The sequence below is a fragment of the Accipiter gentilis genome, chromosome 5, assembly GCF_929443795.1.
Source record: "Accipiter gentilis chromosome 5, bAccGen1.1, whole genome shotgun sequence".
Taxonomy (NCBI): domain Eukaryota; kingdom Metazoa; phylum Chordata; class Aves; order Accipitriformes; family Accipitridae; genus Astur; species Astur gentilis.
Genome location: NC_064884.1, coordinates 17387186 through 17406562, shown reverse-complemented (window position 1 = coordinate 17406562; position 19377 = coordinate 17387186). Strand labels below are relative to the sequence as shown.

Here is a 19377-nt window from a genome sequence, read left to right as displayed (position 1 = left end):
AACCAACATATTAAAATACTAAACATAGCAAGCAAAAGGATCTCCTCGGCTCTGAAAGATGCTAGCGAGACCCATTGAAGTTTAAAAGGCTGATCAATCCTCGCCAGGGACCCGCTCCGTGCAATTAAAACAGTGGCAACAGAGTCATGAGGACCTCAATAGAGAGCTGCGAAGGATTCGATGCCTGCTTCTAATCCTGCACATGCCATTACAATGCTGGGCAAGACATGGCACACCCCGGCTTGGGCCTCTTTGCTTCAGAAAGGTGCTGGCAGAGCCAGCAGTTGAATTGAAAAGTTTTATTGATTGATTGCTAATTGTGGTATTATTCATGTGAACTCTGCCTTCGTAAAGCAAAAACAACTCCAGCCCAAAACATCCACAGATACTCATTTCCATGTGAAAATGCAGCATGAAACACAGACTTCCAACGGGCCATGTGAAAGCAGTAATAATCGTAGATACCTTTTTTTAAACTGAGGAAGGGTATTAAACTTTCCATGTATTTTTAACAGTGAGGATTTCATTAGTTCCTCTTTTTTCTTTGACTGAACAGAACATAAACCCAGAAGCTAGGGGAGGGGGAAGGAATAGTTGCGGAAGCCGTATTTTAATGGCGAGGGCACCTTCTAGTTTTGCTTCAGTACTTTTTACCAGGGACCGCATCAGGCTTATTTCTCACTCCAGCAGTATGGCAGCACATCGTCTATAATGCTGACAAGGACAAAGGGCTATGCTCAGTAATAAGACCTTGTATTTTAAGTCTCTGTGATACAGCTGCCGCCATTGTAAAGCCACAATGGTTGGTCTTTGAGCTACATGAAATCCCATTACAAGCATAAATAACACATCTTGCTGTATATGATACTGGCATCTCACAACAATCCTATGCTAAAGGAAGCGGTGCGCATTAACGCTTAAAAACTACTTTTGACGGAGAAATGGCAACTGCCTTTTGTAATTTGGGATGAGTCTCGGACTTCTGTCTTCCTACCAAATTATTCATTTTTATCTAGGGGCAAGGCTGTTTATGCCTATGACAAACTCTGCCGCAACAACAACCATTGCACGCTCCTGTCGTAGCAGTATCATTTAGTGTATAAAGCCATAAAAAGCTCCAAAAGGCAGCAGGGCTCCAGAAGGCAGCTCGCTGACTTTGCCTTGTTTTTCAGTGGTATTGCTACAAGTGACATTAGGCATCGGACAGCCAAGGGCAATAAACCCATTGTGACGTGAACCTGTTGTTCCCAGAATACAGATCGTACAGAACTGAGTTCGGTTCCAACTGGTATAAATTGCCTGTCATTTTCCTAAGCAATGCCAAAAAACATTCACTCAGTTACTCTTCTGTCCTTATCTCGGTGCTGTCTTGCCTTCTGATGATCTAAGGCTGTGCACTGTCTAAATCCATTACAGTTGCAGACTGCTACTATAATATTTACTTGACAAATCAAGTCTACTGGGTATTCTAATTTTTTTGCGTAATATAGGCCATATTAGACAATTTCTTTTCCTTTGTATTCTGTCTTCCTTTTTTTCTTTTTTTTTTTTTTTCCTTGTAAGGCCTACCTTTAATTAAGGACATTTTTAAAGCAAGTTTTCAAACAGAAACTGAATGGAAAATAGGGGGAAAAAATAGCCATAAAGGTCTTACCTGTTACTTAAGCTTCCCGCTCTGTTTCCATAGGATCATTTATACTTTCAACTTGACTATTCATTTCAGCTGAAACCAAAATGAGACAGTCATCAAATTCTATTCATGATACTCGTTAAGTTTATTATGTCGAGTAATAACCGCTTCTAACCCAAAGGGGACATTTATTGCATTAAAAATTCTACGCCATAAATCCGCAAAAAGGTCTCTTAGGCCAGCCATCCTAGCCTGCGGTTCCACAGAAACCCCGACAAGCAGTTCTGCCAGGGTGTAGGCTTCAGCATCGCTAGAAATGCAGGCTTCTGGATCTAGATTTTCCCTTTGGTCCACATCCATCCAGTGTGACTTTGGCACCCAACCAAGGTGCCTAGCTCAAGAGCTCAAGGACCCTCCTCTGCCTCTGTAGGCCATAGGCAGAGATATAGGTATCTCCAAAGGGTGATTTAGAGTTTCGCTGGGCTAAGTGGTCTCGATCCTGTGATTCAAACATCCACAGGCTTCTGACAAAGTTCCCAGCAGGACCCGGAGCTGAGCTGTGGGCCAAATGCAGATCCATCTCCAGTTACAGAGATGCTACTGCTGCCCCTGGGTGTCCTTGAACTGCAAATTGCTGGAGCCTAGGAGAGGATTCAAGGGCAACATCACTATACTCCTACACACTAGTTTACTTGTGTACTATCCTTTTACAAAAACAATCTTCTTTTTTTCATTTAAAATTACTAAAAACTAGGAAATAATTTAAACAGAAGGCTTAAACTCATTTCAGCATGACCTTTGTCAAAAACATCATCTAAACTATGGCAGATGATTGGTCCTATCTAGACTAAATAAAAAAGGGTTAGTTCAGCACGTGCATTTTTAAGATTAGTATTTAGTATTTGCTCTGCAATGAACGTGAATGGAGCCATTTATATTAAGACTTTTTTCCTTTCTTTAACTTTGCTTTATGTTGTGGTATCAACTGCAGATTACAAGTCATTTGACGTGGGTGACGAGAAAAAAGCCTCAAACCTGAATGGGAGATTTGGAAAGTAAGGGAAGATGGGAAGGGGGAGGGGAAAAAAAGCCAAAAATCAATAACTATGCTACTTCCAGCCAGGCAGTATGATCTCTTTCTGAGTCAATATCATGTCAATACACCTGTTAGGGCTTTGATGAATTATTTGTAAATTATTCATCATCTATATGCAGAACAGATACCGTAATGGCTTCCTGGATGTATGCAATAAATAATAAGAAAAGTGTCCGCTCCTGATTATGGAACTCTGATGCACATCACATTTAGCAATGTTGTGTTCTTTACATGCATTTGCATAGCAAAGACAGGATGCTTAATAAAAAATCATTAAGGAAAGGCTGCTGTGCACTGATGACAGCAGCCTTTCTCTGCCTCATTATAATGGCCAGTTTCACTGCCTGCGTTTTCTGAAAATACCATAAGGCTTCACTCATGTTTTACAGAGATCTCCTGCAAAACTAAAGCTTGATTTGAAACCTGAGGTTAGGCTCCATCAGCATCCCAGATGAGTACACATCCTTCCCCTTCCTTTTATTATGGCTACGAGCAGTTGACCCCTGCCCGTCGTGCTGATAGCACATCACATAGAGGGAGTCAAATTGCAAACTGCCTGGGAATGCTTTCAAGGGCAACGTGAAAGCATGGAGGAGCCCTGGCAGAGGCATGCGATCCAGGGCCCCTGCCAGCAGGGAAGCAAGAGGAATCACTGAATCCTACTGTTTTGCAGTGGAAATGGCAGCCAGGCATCCTGCATCACCGGTGCAAAAAGCATCCGCCGTGCACACCGCAGTGGGAAGATGTCTTGGAAGTGCTAAGGCACAGGCGGGTTTCACTATTAGCTTTTTCCTATGTGTTTGTGACTAAGCTCAGCTCTTTCATTAATGCTGGTAGGGACAGGAAGATCTAACTGAAGGATCAGCTTCTGCAGACCACTGGGTGAACCCTGAGAACAGATGTCACTACAAGGCCACCTACACAATTCTCTATATTTAGCTGGAAAATAACACGGCAGCAAAGCATCTACTGCAAAAGCAGATGGGAGAGCTGCCACTGGGTACGGCAGGGATGTGACTCACAGCCCTCGTTGCCTCCCAGCAGGAATTAGTGTCAGAACAACACTGTTAGCCCTGGGCATGTTACATCTGATCACATTGCAAGCCAAAAGTGGCCTTCTTCCTGCTAAACAATGTTTTTAGAGGTGTTAAACTGCTAACTTATGTTAGCGGTGTTTTTGTACCTACCATAATACACTACAACAGCCAGCAGCTCAGCGAAGCACCTGAAGTTCAAGGAGGCTGCAGATCTCCTAAATTCAGTTTTACTTGCTCCCCCTTCTGCAGCTTCATGCAGGGTTTTTATGCCAGAAAGGGACATTTCTGTGCAATGGAAATGGACATTCCTATGCAGTCTCCCTGTCTGTTTTCCCTTAAATTTTGGCCTGTCGGGGAGGACCTGTCTGCATCTCCTCTCTCAATCTGCTGCTCAGCAGCTCTCAAATTATGACCAGGGAAGGATTTCCCCCCCAAAACCAAGCAAGTTCCCCGCAAGAGGAGAACAAATAACCCAGCAAATAGTTCACATCCATCAAACCGCTGCAGTTGCTGGTGACCCAGTGGATGTGTGTCGGCAGCAAGGCATCCTGCCTTTCCCCTGCAAGAAAGTTATGCGCTTAAAGGTCAGCTAGCCAAAAGTCACGGCGCAGCATCTAAGTAGAGAAGACAGGCAAACAGGAGACTGGAAAACCAAGTTTAGAGTCATCTGCGAGAGAGCGAGCACATTTCCCCACCCCAGGATATTATGCTGTAGACCTGGATGGCAGATGAGACCAAAATATTACCATCTTGATTTAAAGAGGAGTTTGGTCAGACTCTTACTTGCAAACATAACCTATTTCCTCAGCCACTTCCTAAACAATGCTTCCCCTCTGCATCCACATAACTTGGCTATAGCACATTCAGCTGTAACTCCAGACTGCCTAGAAAGAAAACCATCTATCTTGAACTCAACCCACCCTGCAGTGATGAAACACATGCACCTGTTTACTTGGTAGTTACTTGTTTCTTGGATATTACATTAACACCAAAAAAGCATGAGGGTGTTAGCTGCTGAGATCTTGCTTCTATATTGCTTTGGCAAATCATGTGAAAAGTCAGGATGCTGATGGCACATTCATCAGTCTGCACCAGCTTATAAAAAAATGGGAAATTTCAGGTTTGACACTGCTTTCATCTTCTTCTTTTCTCCTATTGTGTCAGCAAGTCAGGATACAGCTTTCCACAGGCTTGAAATAAAAAAGGTGAATGAGTGACCTCATTATAAAAGGACTGAAGAGTTTGATCCACCTAATACCAGCTAGAAACTAACATGCACCTTAGCAATCTTTAAAGCTTTGGTGGCGTTAAAAAAAAAAAAAAAAAAGAAAAGAAAGAAAAAAAAAAAGACGACTAAAAAAAGGCTGCCGGCAGAGAAACATCATTTAGGAAACCAATCGCCAAGGGTGGGGTTTGTCATCATTAAAAAATACTGATCAGCAAATCTGTCCTGGGTACGAGAAATTTAATATCCACGGGTCTTCGCTCTGGTGGCTGATGGAGATTGCCAGTAGCAACCTGTATCTCTATCCTTATTCAGGTTTATGTGCGCACCCTCTGACAGATTTCCTGACAGAGAATCACAGCCAGCTTTCAAATAATAATAATTTCTGAAATATATCACTATTACAGCTCTGCCTACTAGATGAACGAATATGAAGATCCACCTAAGCTCTCTAAAGTCTCTGCATTTCTAAGGCACTTTTTGCTGTGATGTGGTACATGAAATTAAAACACAAGAGCTGGGCTGCCAAGGGGTACCTGGTGATATATGCTTGTGATTTCAGCTGTGAAGTGATGAGCTCTCCTGGGGTGGGAGGAAGGGGACCAGAGAAAAATAGGCAATTTACATAAAAATTACTGTCAAAGGGAACCTCTTCCTTTTTTAAAAAAATCTCAAATAGTACCCAGTACATTAAAAATTTTAGGGCTTTTTTCCGCAAACCTTAACCCTTCAGATAAAACAGAGCATGGGGAGTTTGATCCTTCCTCTGTTCTGCTTTTTTTAAACACCTAATAAATGTCCACAAGAAAAAAACCAACCCTATAATATAATCCCAATCGCAATTTAAGCTGGAGGGAAATGAAAACTTCCCTGAACAGCAGAGTACTCTTCTGCAGCCTTAGCAAACACCCTTTTCCTCTCCTTTCATATAACTTAGAAAGTTAACAGAAAAGGAAGTTACAGGATGAGTTATACGTAGGCGACCTTACGTGATAAGCAGGATATGAAACAAAGAAACCTATCAAGAACATAATTTCAGTAGCTGTCAGCTGATGCAGCTGTGCTGTGCTACAGCACAAATTACAAGAGCTATATGATTGTTTTTCTTTCCAGCAGGAAATCCCTTAAGATATAATTTTAGTAAATTTGGATTTGTTTTTACTAAGTAGGCCAGACCATTCCAGGGATTTGAAATTCAAATATTTTAATGTGACTATGACTTTTTGGTTTGTTTGTTCAGAGGATGAGGAGAGAAGGCTGGTTTGGCTTTATTCTGCACACTCACTAGTAATAGCATAATCTCTAGTTTTAAAAAAAAATAAATAAATCCATTATGCATGCTTTCTTTTCCTATTCTTGCAAAAACTTCCCTACAGGCCAGCATCTAAATCAGCCACCGATTCAAATGCTGCAGCATGATCTGACATCAGAGAAAGGAAATCAGCATTAGATTCTTTGTGTAACTAAAATAAAAAATAATATAATTGTTTTGTCTTTGAGATGTAAAAAAGTATGCCTTGAATTTATACTATGTCAATGCTGAAGAGATTAAAGAAGGAATCAAAAATCAGTCTTTGCTACAGAGAGGGGTCCACTTCACAATAATAAAACAGGGACTGGAATCCCAATTCCAAAGCACTGCCTTTTGGAGCAGTAAAGAGGGCTTTTGGGGTAAAAAACAAGAAAGCCCCTTATGTAGCTTTGTTAAGCTATAAGAGCCTATCTAGACGAGCAAGAAAGGGTTTACCTCACCAAAACCCAAGCATCAGGACCCTGATTCCATCCAGTATTTCTTTCACACAGAAAGAGCTTAGAAAGCCTTTTTTTGTCGTTGTTTACGAATATGTTAGGCACTGCAGAGCTGGTGCACCACCCTGGTACTCAGCCCTTGCCAGGTCCTTGCCAGAGAGATGGGTCATCTGCTCGCTGAGGTCAATAGAAAAAAAAAAATTCCTTTCAAAGTCAGGAGATTTGGCTTGATAATGTCCACAAACCTGACTGCAACTGCTGTTGGGTCACCAAATCATGACAGTTTTATCAATACTAAATGTTCTAGGGAGAGAACTTCCATCTGCTACCAGACTGAGCTAAGCAGGGACTCTGAATGAGGAGGAGGAAGGGAAATTGGCTCCGAGCTAGAAGGAGGCCAACATAGTAGCTCAGAGTGGTTATGCAGCCAGTGCTTGCCCCACGATGGAGTCGGGCACTAGCACCGGAATTTTCAAAATACTATCTTATGAATCCGGTATGAGACCACACACATCCTGGTCAATTTGATATCCAGATCGAAATTATGGTGGGCCTCAAATATTTAGTTAAAAAGCAAGTGGACTGAACATAACAACTGAACACATTAACCGAGAGAACTAGAAAAGCAGGGCTATGGCACTGAAAGGTACTTCCACCAGACTTCCAAGACAGTAGAGATGTACAAATTCTCAAGAAGACTCAGTTGAAGAGAGTATAAATATAACTCCTATTTTGGGGGGGGGAAGTGTAGAAACAAACCCCAGAAAGGTATCCTTCGTATCTGCCTCAGGACAATTAAAATATTAGAACAACATACCATCCTTATTTGAAACGTCTGCTGCTTCACATGTGAGGTCAACTTTCATAGGCTCCACAGAAGTTTCCTCTTTCCCTTGCATCCCTGTAAGACAAGCCAAAGAAGGAGAAAAATCAATACTTAGAGCACCCGATTAATGTATAATTCTCAACTCCGTATGCCTGGGGTTTTTTTAGCTTTTCTTCTGGCATGCTCTTACCTTTATAGATTCTGCTGCTGTATAGCAGCAGTCATTAGAGAAAAAGGCAGAGGATATAGGGGGAGTAACATAGTCTGAAAATAATTGCTTGAACGTTTGTAGCAATCTGCACGCTTTTCTAACTGGGATTGTTAAAACCACATCATGGTGTGTGCTTCTGCCTCCCTGCCATTCTTCCCTCATCGTTTTTGAAGAATCCCTTCTGCTCATAAAATGCAATATATGATGGGGATGTAATCACACTTATAAAGTTTCTCTAGCTAGCAGAATAAAAATAGATACAGTGAGAGTTCAAATATACCAGGTAGTCAGACACAAACTAGAATGTGAATTTAGGAAAACGCATTTTATTGTTGTAACTCAACATTTCTATCTCTTCTGCCTCAGGCTTGTCTGGAAGCTTAGATTCAATCTCCTAACAACATTTGAAATGGAAAAAAAAAAGTGGTTTTGCTCTTTCATACAGAGTTCTTCTAATATTCTGACATTTAGAGTGCCAAGAAGCCAATTTTTAGTTAATTTCTGATTTAGCTTCTTCTCTACTTTTGTGGCTGCTATACAGCCTGTTGCACATATCCTGCATTTGAACTACAGGGTGTCAAGCTATTGATTGCTAAGCATTCCAGACATTTGGGTGGTTATTATGAGACAGCAAAGCATAGCAAGCACCAAGACATCTCAAAACCAGTTTACTCTTAAACTGAAATAATTTACTTTTTCAGCAACAGAGATTAAACGTTCACAGTCCCACAACCACCTCCCTCCCCTTTCTATGGAAGGCTAGAGTGGGTTTTTTTTAATGCACTTCAGTGCACTACAGTTATTTTGTCCATAAACACATATCTACTACTGAATTTTTCAGCCAGTTTTTCCTTCTAATCATATCTGCAAGCCAATACATTTTCATGGAGATTTTAGTCTCCTCTGTGCTCTCTACGCTGGCAATGCTATTCTCACAGGCAACTTCCAGCACACTATCTATAGTCCTACCAAGCATCAAAATGCTAAAACAAGAACACAGCACATACAAAACCCAACAAACAATAGCCACTGGAAAGCTGAATTAGCCATTCCGGCAAGCATGGGGCAAAGTGAGATGGATGACTTTACAGTGATGGAGATGTCACCCATCATTTTAATAGATCTTAGTATTACTGCAGAAATCCTTTGGTGAATTGTTGTATCACCAGCTCTACCTCTTCCTCACTGGTTTAACATTATCTCCCTGTACAAACAAACAAAATGCCTGTAAACATCTGTGACCGTGCACCCTGCATGTCAGTGAATGCCTGAAATGGCCCCCTTGAGGGTGCATCAAATCCCTGATGCTTCTCCAGGGAATTCAGGAGAGTGAGTGTGGTTTCCTCCTCAGGTTTCTTATGCACCAGCAGGCCTAGGCTTTCCCAGCATTTGCCCACCGCTCTTTTTGGCTCACAGAAAGGATAAATCCAGGTCACTTCATCACAGAAGCATGCACACATGGCAGGAACTTGACAAGTACAAGGCTGAGAAGGTATGTTCAAAATCCCTGCCTGACTTCTAGCAAAATCAATATGAAATTTGGGTGACTATGAAAGCACTGATTGATCAAGGAAGATACACTGAAATTCAGGTTGTGCTACATTTTGATTAGCAGGGGGAAGCAGAAAAGCAAGATTTTGGAAAATTAACTGTTCCACCACAAATGCAGCCTGCAGTGGACACAGCCCTTCCCACCAAGACACTCAGATGTCTGATGTAGGGATTTGGGATCCCTGCTAAATAGCAATGCATGCTGACTGGCAGCTAATGCCTCTGAATCTGATTTTGCCTCCTCTAGAACATCATCTGTTAACCAAGTAAAGCAGATAAGATAGCACAGGTTATGTCTTGGCTCCCAGTTTCTCTAACAGCTAGAGATAGCTAGTCTTTCTCCTGTTGTCAGCTCTTAAAGACGTCTGCGTGAGGTTCCCAGGCCCTATCCCAAGATCTCCCATTAACTAGCCGGCACGCCTGGCTTCACCACACTGCCGAAGGGTTTCTCGCTTTCAACTTCAGAAATCTCTCATGCAGCTGACAGGTGCAAAGGATTATTGGCACAGCGTTAGGTGAAGACAGAGCCTAATTAAAGAGAAGACAATTTGTTCATACGCATGCGTGTGTGCATATGCACATGTGCTAATTAGCGCTGCCGTTGCAGGGACGAAAGCAGAAGGCATTGAGGGCCCTCAATACCAAAAGCTACAGGTTCGCCTCTCGGGGTAGGCAGCCCTAGAGAGAGGCTGGAAAGAGCAACAGCATCAGCAGCAAATTTGCAAAATTACTTTTTGAGAGGTTTAGGGTCATAAACATTGTCAGAAGAACACTAATGTGTTTTCTGCTTTTTCACCTTCTTTCCAAGTCTGAATAGCTGATTCCCCATCCCTTCCCAGAAAGGAATATGGCCATATCGTTTTTTTTTTATAGTGTATGTTCATTGTTGGATATTGTCAGCAAGAAAATGATCATGGGAAACAATGTTCAGGGACAAACAAGGCAGAAGATATTTTAAACCTTAACAAAGCTAAGCACCACTGCAAACCTTGGGAGGAGGCTTGCACATTATATCATCCAATTTTTGGGAAGACTTTCAAACTCGGTTAATATAAATCTTCATTTCTTCCATTGCTATTATTGTGGGTGGGTGACAGGAGCATTCACTATACTGCCATGCAACTGGAAAGGGTATTATCCAAAAAGCTTCTTCCCCGCCGTGCAGTAAAACCAAGTGCCACACAGAAATGAGCCTGATTCACATAAACAGCAGAACTCAATCAATACCAGAACCGCCTTGACAACCAATTTATTCTAGAGGCCTTCCCTCACCCCCTTGTTTTGATTGCTTCAGGTTAGAGCACAAACAAGGGAGGTATTTCGGGTCTCTCAGCAGGAGCTGAGAGTTACCGAAGGGGAGGGAGCCTGGGAGATACCACTTTCAATTTCAATTACCATTTCCAATTGCGCTCCTGACAGAGCTCATTACCTGAACCTTTTGCAGTCTGGTTACACAACCAGCCTAGCACTAAGTGACAACAGGCTTCTGGCACGGGCAAGGACGGCTCCCAGCCTTTTGAAATGCATAAGACAAATATATACCAGGAAGATCAAAATCTCTGTACTGTTACTTCATCTTTTTTTCTCCTTTATAGTCACAATCTGTCAGTATTTCCACATGGTTACAGCTAATACACTGTTCTTTCTCTAGAGAAACGTGGTTCCAGATTCACACGATTCACAAGATTAACATGAAGATGTGGTGGTTGTTGGTACATTAGCATCAATTTTAAAAGTGCCCGAGTACAGAGGTCAGACATCTATTCTCAACACCCCTGATAAATCCTAATAAGTAAAAAAGTGTAAAAAGTGTAAAAAGTGTAACCCTCCCCCTTCCCCTCCTCCAACTATGCAGGCTTAGAAGCTGTAACACACAGCAATCCATAAAACTCATTTTTACTTGATCATCAGCAAGGCTTTGCTGTGTACTGAAGAGCACTTTTGCGATCAGGAGAGAGGCAGGCTCCTCTCCCAGGGAATTCAAAGCAAAATCCCAATGTAGTGTCCCTAGAATTGATGAATCATTCCTGGAAGGCACCTGAACTGGGTTTGTGCTCTGAGCTGCGCACCTTAAGGGAGTTTATTTCTCTTTGCTGAATACTGAGGGAGCCTGGGAGATTGGGCTCTCTCTGCAGAGCCCAGCCTTCAAGACCAGCCTTGGCAGTCCTTGCATGGGGCTTAGGTAATAAATGAGTACTGTCAGTGCAATCAAGCAACACCAAGATAACTTAAATCTTAAAAATTCCCCAATTTTAGAAGTCTTGCAACTAAGTGGGAAATCCTGGTCCCTAAGATCATTCTGAATATTTGAGGAAGAAAAGAGTTATCAATAATACAACAGTCCAGACAACTACTATTTTTACAGGCAAAATGGCAAGGTCATTATTCCCATAACATGTCTGCCCAGCAATTTTGGGAGCTGCCACAGGAATTCCAATAAAATACTATCCTGCCCATGGGCAATTTGCAACCAGGGGAGATTCATTAGTCATAAATTATTTGTAGAGCAGTTGTTTCTACTCATGTTACATACTTTGAAAAAACCACCTCTGTCGTTATGCAATATGAAAACCACATTGCAGGTATTCTGAACAATCCAGACTTCCCTGATTCATACACATTGAATAAAATTTATTATTTTGAGTTTAGCTGTAAATATACTTCCCCTAATTGGGAGACTCTGAGAGACAGAGGCTCGTTAAAATCCAAATTTCTCTGGTCAAAAATTGAAGGCACCATTTTTCATCCACAACAACAAAAACCACAGACAAAGCTCTTATGACACACAGATGAATTGTCCTATCTGTCAAAACCAGTTCCATTTTTCTTGCTCTGCAAATAGCCAGAGCTGGTTTTTCCTTCTTCCCACTCATTTCACTGTAGCTCTTTGCTAATGTGACTCTCAAGCCTTCATGTACTCTGTTTACCACTGTATTTTAATAGCATTATAAACACTGCTTCACTTAGAAACTGAAGCTGTCCATGACACAAGGGCTCAGTTTGACTCCTGTTCAACACCTCCATCTGGGATGACTGACCCTTTTAACCAGACCAGATTCTACTACATAAAAGATTTATGCTGTCTTCTTGTACGGCTCTACATGCAAAACCACCCAACCTGCTGCTCTTGGGGCTCTAAAACAAACACAGCAATCACGGTCCGTCTGTACTTTGTTATGTTCAAGTCTGTGGGCAGTTCTCTCCCTCGCTCTCCTTCTGCCACACATAGGTCAAGCACAACAGCGCTGAGTCTGCAGGAATGGCACTGCTGCAAAGGTGCCTCTCGCTATTTGGTGTGGCTTCATTAACAACACACACCTCCATCTGTTAAATCAGGAATATTCTACCTTGATCAACCCTGTCCCCACCCCTCAGCAATTAGGCACCATAGAGGTGAAAAGAAAACTCAAGGACACAGATTCCCGAGGGGGGTGTGCTGGCCAGGACGCTAGCTTTGCCAGGCTTTTGAAGACACTGAGCATTATTTCTTAATGCCACGCGTGGGCTGTCAGGATTCACGTCGCAGCCCCTTCATCGTTAAATGGAGTATTTACCCTCCCTTTTGGCATTTTGGCTTTGTCTCCCAGAGTAACCCAGCGCAATGAAGCTCCCCATCCTTCCAGTGTAGTGTGCATCATCTCAGCTCTCTGTGTTTGTGCACGCAACTGTACCTAAAGGCATCGCACTGCTTCCAGCCACTGTTATTTCCAGCTCAAGCTGAACCACAATTTTTTTAACACGATTTAAAAGTGTCTAAGATCCGCTTATCCCTATCCCCTTCCAGCCCTTTATTAAACATACTGTTAGTAAATCTCATTATGCCTCCTTTTCCCTAAAGGTGGGAATGGGAGGGTAGTGAGGATTGTCTCTCAGCGATATGGTCCATAAGACCCATACAAATTGGGCATCTCTAAAATTGCTAATGCCCATCAGGAGCTCTTTGTATCTTTTGTCTCTCTGTAACAACAGGATAAACCTGCACACAGCAGGCTCTTGATGAATACAAGGGCGTATCATTTTAAGGAAAACCCTTTTTGAATTTTTTATTCTGAAAAAGCCTCAGCTGTGCAAGAGGCCATGTTGCTGTTTTCCAGATGCTCTTTTTGTGAAACCTCTCATCAGAGAAGAAGCCTGCAGCACGGAATATCTGAAATGGAGCACCCAGAAGCTTTCATTGCAGTCCTCAATCGCTGGCCGTTAACACAAGTAAACCGTTGCCTGGTTGTACACAAACTAGTAGATCACCTGTCCCAAATGGCTTCCAAAGCCCTTGTGCTCCACTTCCCTGCCTATACAAATAACACAGATAGCATGTCCAGTGGTATTACGAAAAGCGAAGGGTTTCTGAATTAATACAAATGGCAAGATTATTTACCTTTCTTTCCCATTCTGTCATTTTCTCTTCCACCCTCAACCATTTATGGAACTCGTAAGTGATTTGGTTCAGTTCCTGATCACTAGCTTCCTGATCCTAAAAAGCTGCATAGGTGTGAGGAATTACAGCACTGAAGGATCCTTGCATGTAAGCCGCAGGAAATTTCCAGGTCTCCTAAGGCTCAGCTTTCACCAGGGGAATGATGCTGGGCATTCAGTTGGGCATTTTTCTAATTCCACAGCCATGGGAGCAAGCCTGCTGAATGACTGCCAGCTGACAGAATGATACGTGAACCTCCATTCCCATCACAACATTATTTCCTCTGCACACTCACCATGCTCATTACCATGTACCTAGTCTCTCTCCAGCTGTCCTCGTACAGCAACTTTAATTCCTCTTTGCACCCCTAATCTGGGGTGAGGATTCAGTCCTTAATTTTGGAGAACTGATCCAGGAGCCCAATGGCTTTAATAGGCTTTGTTTTCCCCTCCAACATGAACAACTTAATAGCTCGTGCTGCTGCTGGATTTTCCATCAGCACATACTGTGCCCCTATTCCACTTCAATCTTGCATTCACTGTATTTTCTAAGCTTTTCAAATGATCTTGAGACAACTGCAGCAAATCAACAGACTGAAAGCAAAGAGGTCCTGTATCTCCTAAGTAGGGCAGATTTGTCAGAATGACACCCTGCTTGTTTCAGACAAGGGAAAGAAACTTCCCGTTTCCCTCCAAAGGAGCCACTCCAAACAGAAGAGATTGTGCCAGTCCTCAGTCCTGAGCAGCTCCACGAGAACTAGGTGGGTGCTGGGAGTGAATAGAAACAATATTTATGAAAGAAATTACAAAGAAAGGGTGGGGAGGGAGAGAGTAAGAACCTGAGAGGACACAAATAGCAAATTGCCCAAGAACTGGCAGTTAGAAAAGTTCCTTTCAGGCAAGCACCCTCATCTTTTATGAAGTCCCTGCTCTCCGGCTACAGCAGAGAGGACGATGGGGTGAAAAAGTGCGCCATCCGCACAGGACAAAAGGAGGCCTTGCCTGAGTTTCTGACAACGTGCAGGCGGGGCTGCTCGCCCTTATGGCTGCAACAATTTATTTCTGGGGTCACTGCTTCTGAAAGAGATTACTGCTGAGTCAAAGAGTAGCCTTGGAAAATATTCTGTTCAATTCCTTTTCAAGGAGACTATTGCCAAGTGTATGAAGAATGAGCTTCAAAGTAGCAGGGAACAGCAGCAGAAGGGTAAATAAGGAGGGTGTATGGATCTACCCGAAAGGCAGTTACAATACACAGTGTGGAGAAAGACTCTTCCCTGTTATTTATCCAGAGACCACAACCTAAATTTTGCAGCTTAAATTAAAACAGAATATTCACAGCAAGGAGAGGCACATGAAGTTCAGCAAAGTTCTGCTAATAGACATAACCTTGCAGGTATGCTGTAATTTTTAAGCATCTTGTGATACAAAGATACAACAGCCAGCAGGAAAAATAAAAATTAATTTAAAAACCCCCAAACACCAAAAAAGCAAACCTCAATAAAAACTTGGATAACCTGAGGTAGAGTATACAACACACCCAGCTGAAATGTCTTGCTCTTTGGAAAAGAGTACTTGCATTTCTAAAGGCTCATCATCTCCTGACCCAGCACTCTATTTTAATTTTTAAAAAGCTGTTAGCTTCCTAAAACCAAACTGAACATAATATGAAACTCATTTGCTTGAAAAGAAGTGGTAATTGGCAGCACTCAATAACAAAGACCTCACAGTTGATACTTGTATCTGTTTCCCCTACTGAGACACATGTTCAATAATGATAATTTTTCAAAAACAATTACAGAACCATACCCTTTTCTTTTTTTAACTGAGCTCTGCTCTGACTCCTTCAAAGCCAAAATTTTACAGTCAGCTTTAACTATACGGTGATAAACACAAATCTGCTATAAAGGACTAATTTTGCTACTGAGCTCCTCACCTATTCCAGTTTTCAGGGCTCTTGTATCAGACCTGGATCACTGGTGATCTGGTGACTCATCAAAATATAACAGATGTTTAAATAAAACACACAGGCACACTTCTGTGTATATATTTACGTTCAAGGGCAGTAAGCAATTTTTCATAAATAAATGGCTGGGAGTTGTTTTCTCTCTGTAAAGAAGGGAATAGCCAAGTGATAGATGGCGGTGCTGGATGTATTACCCAAGGCGATGCTCCCCATTCTGCTTGGGAAGTGCCACGCGCCCTGTGGAGAGAAGCCATCGCTGAAATCTGGCTTCTGGAGATTCATGCAGCTTTCACTGTCAGAGGATGTCATTAATGCTGATTGCTGCCCCCATTTCTCTGGTGAAAGCCTGGCACCCTCCTCTACAGCAGTGAGCGAGCCAACACCAGCCAGCCTCAAAGGAATAGGAGGGAAAGCAAACATATTGCAAGTGCTGTATTACTTCCTAAGCATGGATGCCATTTTTAATTTCTACTGGTAACTGGATGAATACAAGACCAAAATTTTACAATGATGACGTGGAGTAAGATGTTTCCCCAGGAAATAACTACATCAGAGCAAGGGGTGTTCTAACCTCCAGCTGCCCAATGCCAGCAGGCAATAACCACCTCCTCCTCTGAACACAGAGCACATAGAAATAAGCCATGATAGAACCAAAATTCCCAAATCACAGCACTGTCAGAGGGAATCGCATGCCACCTACTCCCAACCGACACAAGGCTAAAAGAACAACCTACAGTGGGCATTTCAGCTCCGTGGTGGCAATCATGTTCTTCTACCCATTTCAGTAGCATGTCTTAAAAATCAGCTTTTAACGCTGACATTTTGGGGTGTGAGGGAGGTGCAGAGCCAGACAGCCATAGCATAGCTGGTGTTTAACACTTGAAATACCCACCCGTCCTCCTGACACTCACCTTGAAGCCAAGGGTATTTCCAAACTACCGAAAAGCACAATGGAAAAGATGACTCCTGTGGGTTGCTTTTAGAAAAGAGTAATCCACCAGCCTGGATGCTATCATCTGCACCATAGCAGCATATCGCCACATGATGATTGGCTTGGCCAGTATTTCCTGGCAAGGCTAAAGACTGGATTTATATTACCAAATCATTGAGGTCTATTTGCTGTATTTCCTGGAGAAAATTTTAAGACCAAATTCAAAATTCTTAGTGTGGGGTAGAAAAATTTTGCCCACAACAGAGCTTCCAGAAAAGGAATTTTGCAGGCCAGGAAAAAGCAAGTGTCAGTACTGGCAGTCATACGCTTGCTTCTTTTCCTTGCAGAGAGCCATTATGCAGTGTTTTCTAAAATTGTAAATGTTCTTTCTGGCTCACAATGGGAAACAACACTAATATGCATCACAGGGTGTGAGATAAAATGTGTGGCACTATTGTTGCCTTTGATTTGTCTTCCATTTATATCAGCGCTCAGTAAGAACTACACAAAGACAGAGCTGCAGTTTTTTCTTCTCAACTTGTTCACATGTCATCCTTGGTTTGGTTCATAAATTCTAGGGTCTAACTAGGATGTTACATCAAAGACAGGAATTTACATTTAGATAAGAATACTAACAACCATAATCTCCCCCCCCTCCCCCCCCTCCAAACAGCTCTATAGAGCTTCCCAACTGACCTCAGCTTTGTAAAACAGGGATCTGGCTTATTTGCTTTAAGCTGAACTTTTCTTTCTCTTTCTCCGGTAACGTACCATTCAGGAGTTTTTTTGTTGTGTGGGTTTGTTTTTTTGGGGGTTTTGTTTCCCGCTTCCCCCCCCTGTCCCTTTTTCTTGATTTTAGCAAGTCTCACTCCCTGTGCTGCCCTGACTTAGTCTCTAGCTATGAAAATGGCTCCAGTTTGTAGTCTGGGAAAAAGCTTGGGAAAAGACCCTGAGCATCGCCAGAGTGGGGGAGTGTGATAACTACAGGAGGAAGGCCACTTTGTTTCTTGTGAGTTACCTAAAAAAATAGGTGGCAGACACCCCCAAGAACAGCTTTCTGATTGCAGGACACTTAAGAGAGATAGCTTTTCTTCTTCAGGACACTACACAAGGACTCACTAGTCATGGGCAAACAAAAAACCAAAAATTAAAGCTACAGTAAACTGCTCCAGAGAAGTCCTCAGTCAGGTTCATCAACTCTGATATCTACCAACATTGACACCCAGGTCCAGTGATTTACCAGATTTGCAGCTCAGTTTAGGTGGAGGGGGCAAGTACTGGGGGCTTTTTTGTCTTCCAAACAGCTTTATTCCTAATAACGCTTCCCCTTATACAAGTGTGTTCCCACTGTTTGAAGAGGTCTATCCTGCTGTTACTGGTCATGCTGTCAACTTTATAAACAGGAGAACAAGGGGTCAGAAATTTACTCTAGGTTTCACACATATCAGAGACTTACTTGTATCAAAAGAAAATGAATTCAAATAGCAAGTTAGACCAAGGCTGGCTTATGACTAGATCATTACTGTTACATTGGGTAAAAATTGGAGCAACTCATTTGGGAAGCTTAGGGACATTTTGTTCTCAACCATCTTGCCTTCACTCCAAATTATTGAAGATTCCTCAGAGTCCTGTTAAATCTCGAGGCACCAGATAGATAGAAAGTGGAGGCCAAAAACACAAACCACATAACACAAAGTCTGAACAAAAGTCTTTAATAACAAAAAGAAGGGGGAAGGAAACTTTCAGTTTTGTCTCAACGTATTGTCTCAAGAGAATATGCTTTCAAAAAGACCAGGATTTTTCCCTTTAGCGCTGGTGATTGTATCCCCTCTCTCCATCAAACACTCTTTTAACAGAGAGGTTGTTCTAGATGTCAGCAGACATAGGTCAGTATTTTCAAAAATAGGTGGCTAACATCAGGACCTCTTTAAAACAGAGTTTAGATCCTGATTTTCAAAAGCTCCAAGTGCCCAACAGCTCCAGCTGGCTTCAAAGGGTCTCGCTTCATAAGGTATTTGGGATGTGCTCAGCATTTTCGAAAATCAGGCCACCTATTTGGGATCCTAAACACGGACTTAAAAATTCAATGCCAACTCTCACTGCACTAAGGATGACACCACCTCTCTAACCCGTGCTTAGAAAGCTCAGTGACATTATAACTAACAATATGGCTTTTGCCTTCTTTTTCCCACAACAGAATTTACAGAACTGCTAATAAAACTATAGCAAACTATAGTGTGTCTATCATGAAAACTGTCAGACTCTTGAGTCTAACAAGATAACTGTAATTTTCCTTGAAGCTATTGAGCAAGTCTGTAACATCTCCCCAAATCCTCTTAATAATTGATGGCTAACACAGGTTCCTTACAATGAGGTGTCCTGAAGGTCAGCCAGAATACAGCAGCCAGTGCTGTGGGATACTCAGAAATGCCACAGGCCATATAAAAGTACTGAAACCCAGGCTGGCACACTGCAGTACTTAGCCCTTCCCGTAACGCCATCACCCTGCTATGCGGTGCCAGAAAACGTAAAGGCTTATACTTGGGATCTTAGCACCAAAGTCAAGACCTCTACCAATTAAGCCAGAAGAGAATAATTGTGTTAGCAGTTTAGAGCAGTGGACTTTTGTCCTGCTGAAGGAGAATGACATGCACACATAAAAAGCATTTCCTCAAGCTAAACTCCTTCAGATTGCTGGATTTGTACCATGTTTTATAATTTATTCATAATGAAGAGCTTTTAGCT

At 42.2% G+C, this 19377-nt stretch overlaps 1 protein-coding gene across 4 annotated transcripts in view; it reads right to left on the bottom strand.

The window, feature by feature from the left end:
- MACROD2 (mono-ADP ribosylhydrolase 2) overlaps positions 1 to 19377 on the bottom strand; it is a 912387-nt gene that overhangs the window by 421 nt on the left and 892589 nt on the right. For all 4 annotated transcript variants that reach the window (XM_049799615.1, XM_049799616.1, XM_049799617.1 and 1 more), the window contains exons 17-18: positions 7555 to 7638; positions 1655 to 1723 (exon numbers count right to left, since the gene is read on the bottom strand). In XM_049799615.1, the coding sequence (XP_049655572.1) occupies positions 1662 to 1723; positions 7555 to 7638 (146 nt within the window). In that variant the 3' untranslated portion in view covers positions 1655 to 1661. The remainder of the gene's footprint in view (positions 1 to 1654; positions 1724 to 7554; positions 7639 to 19377) is intronic.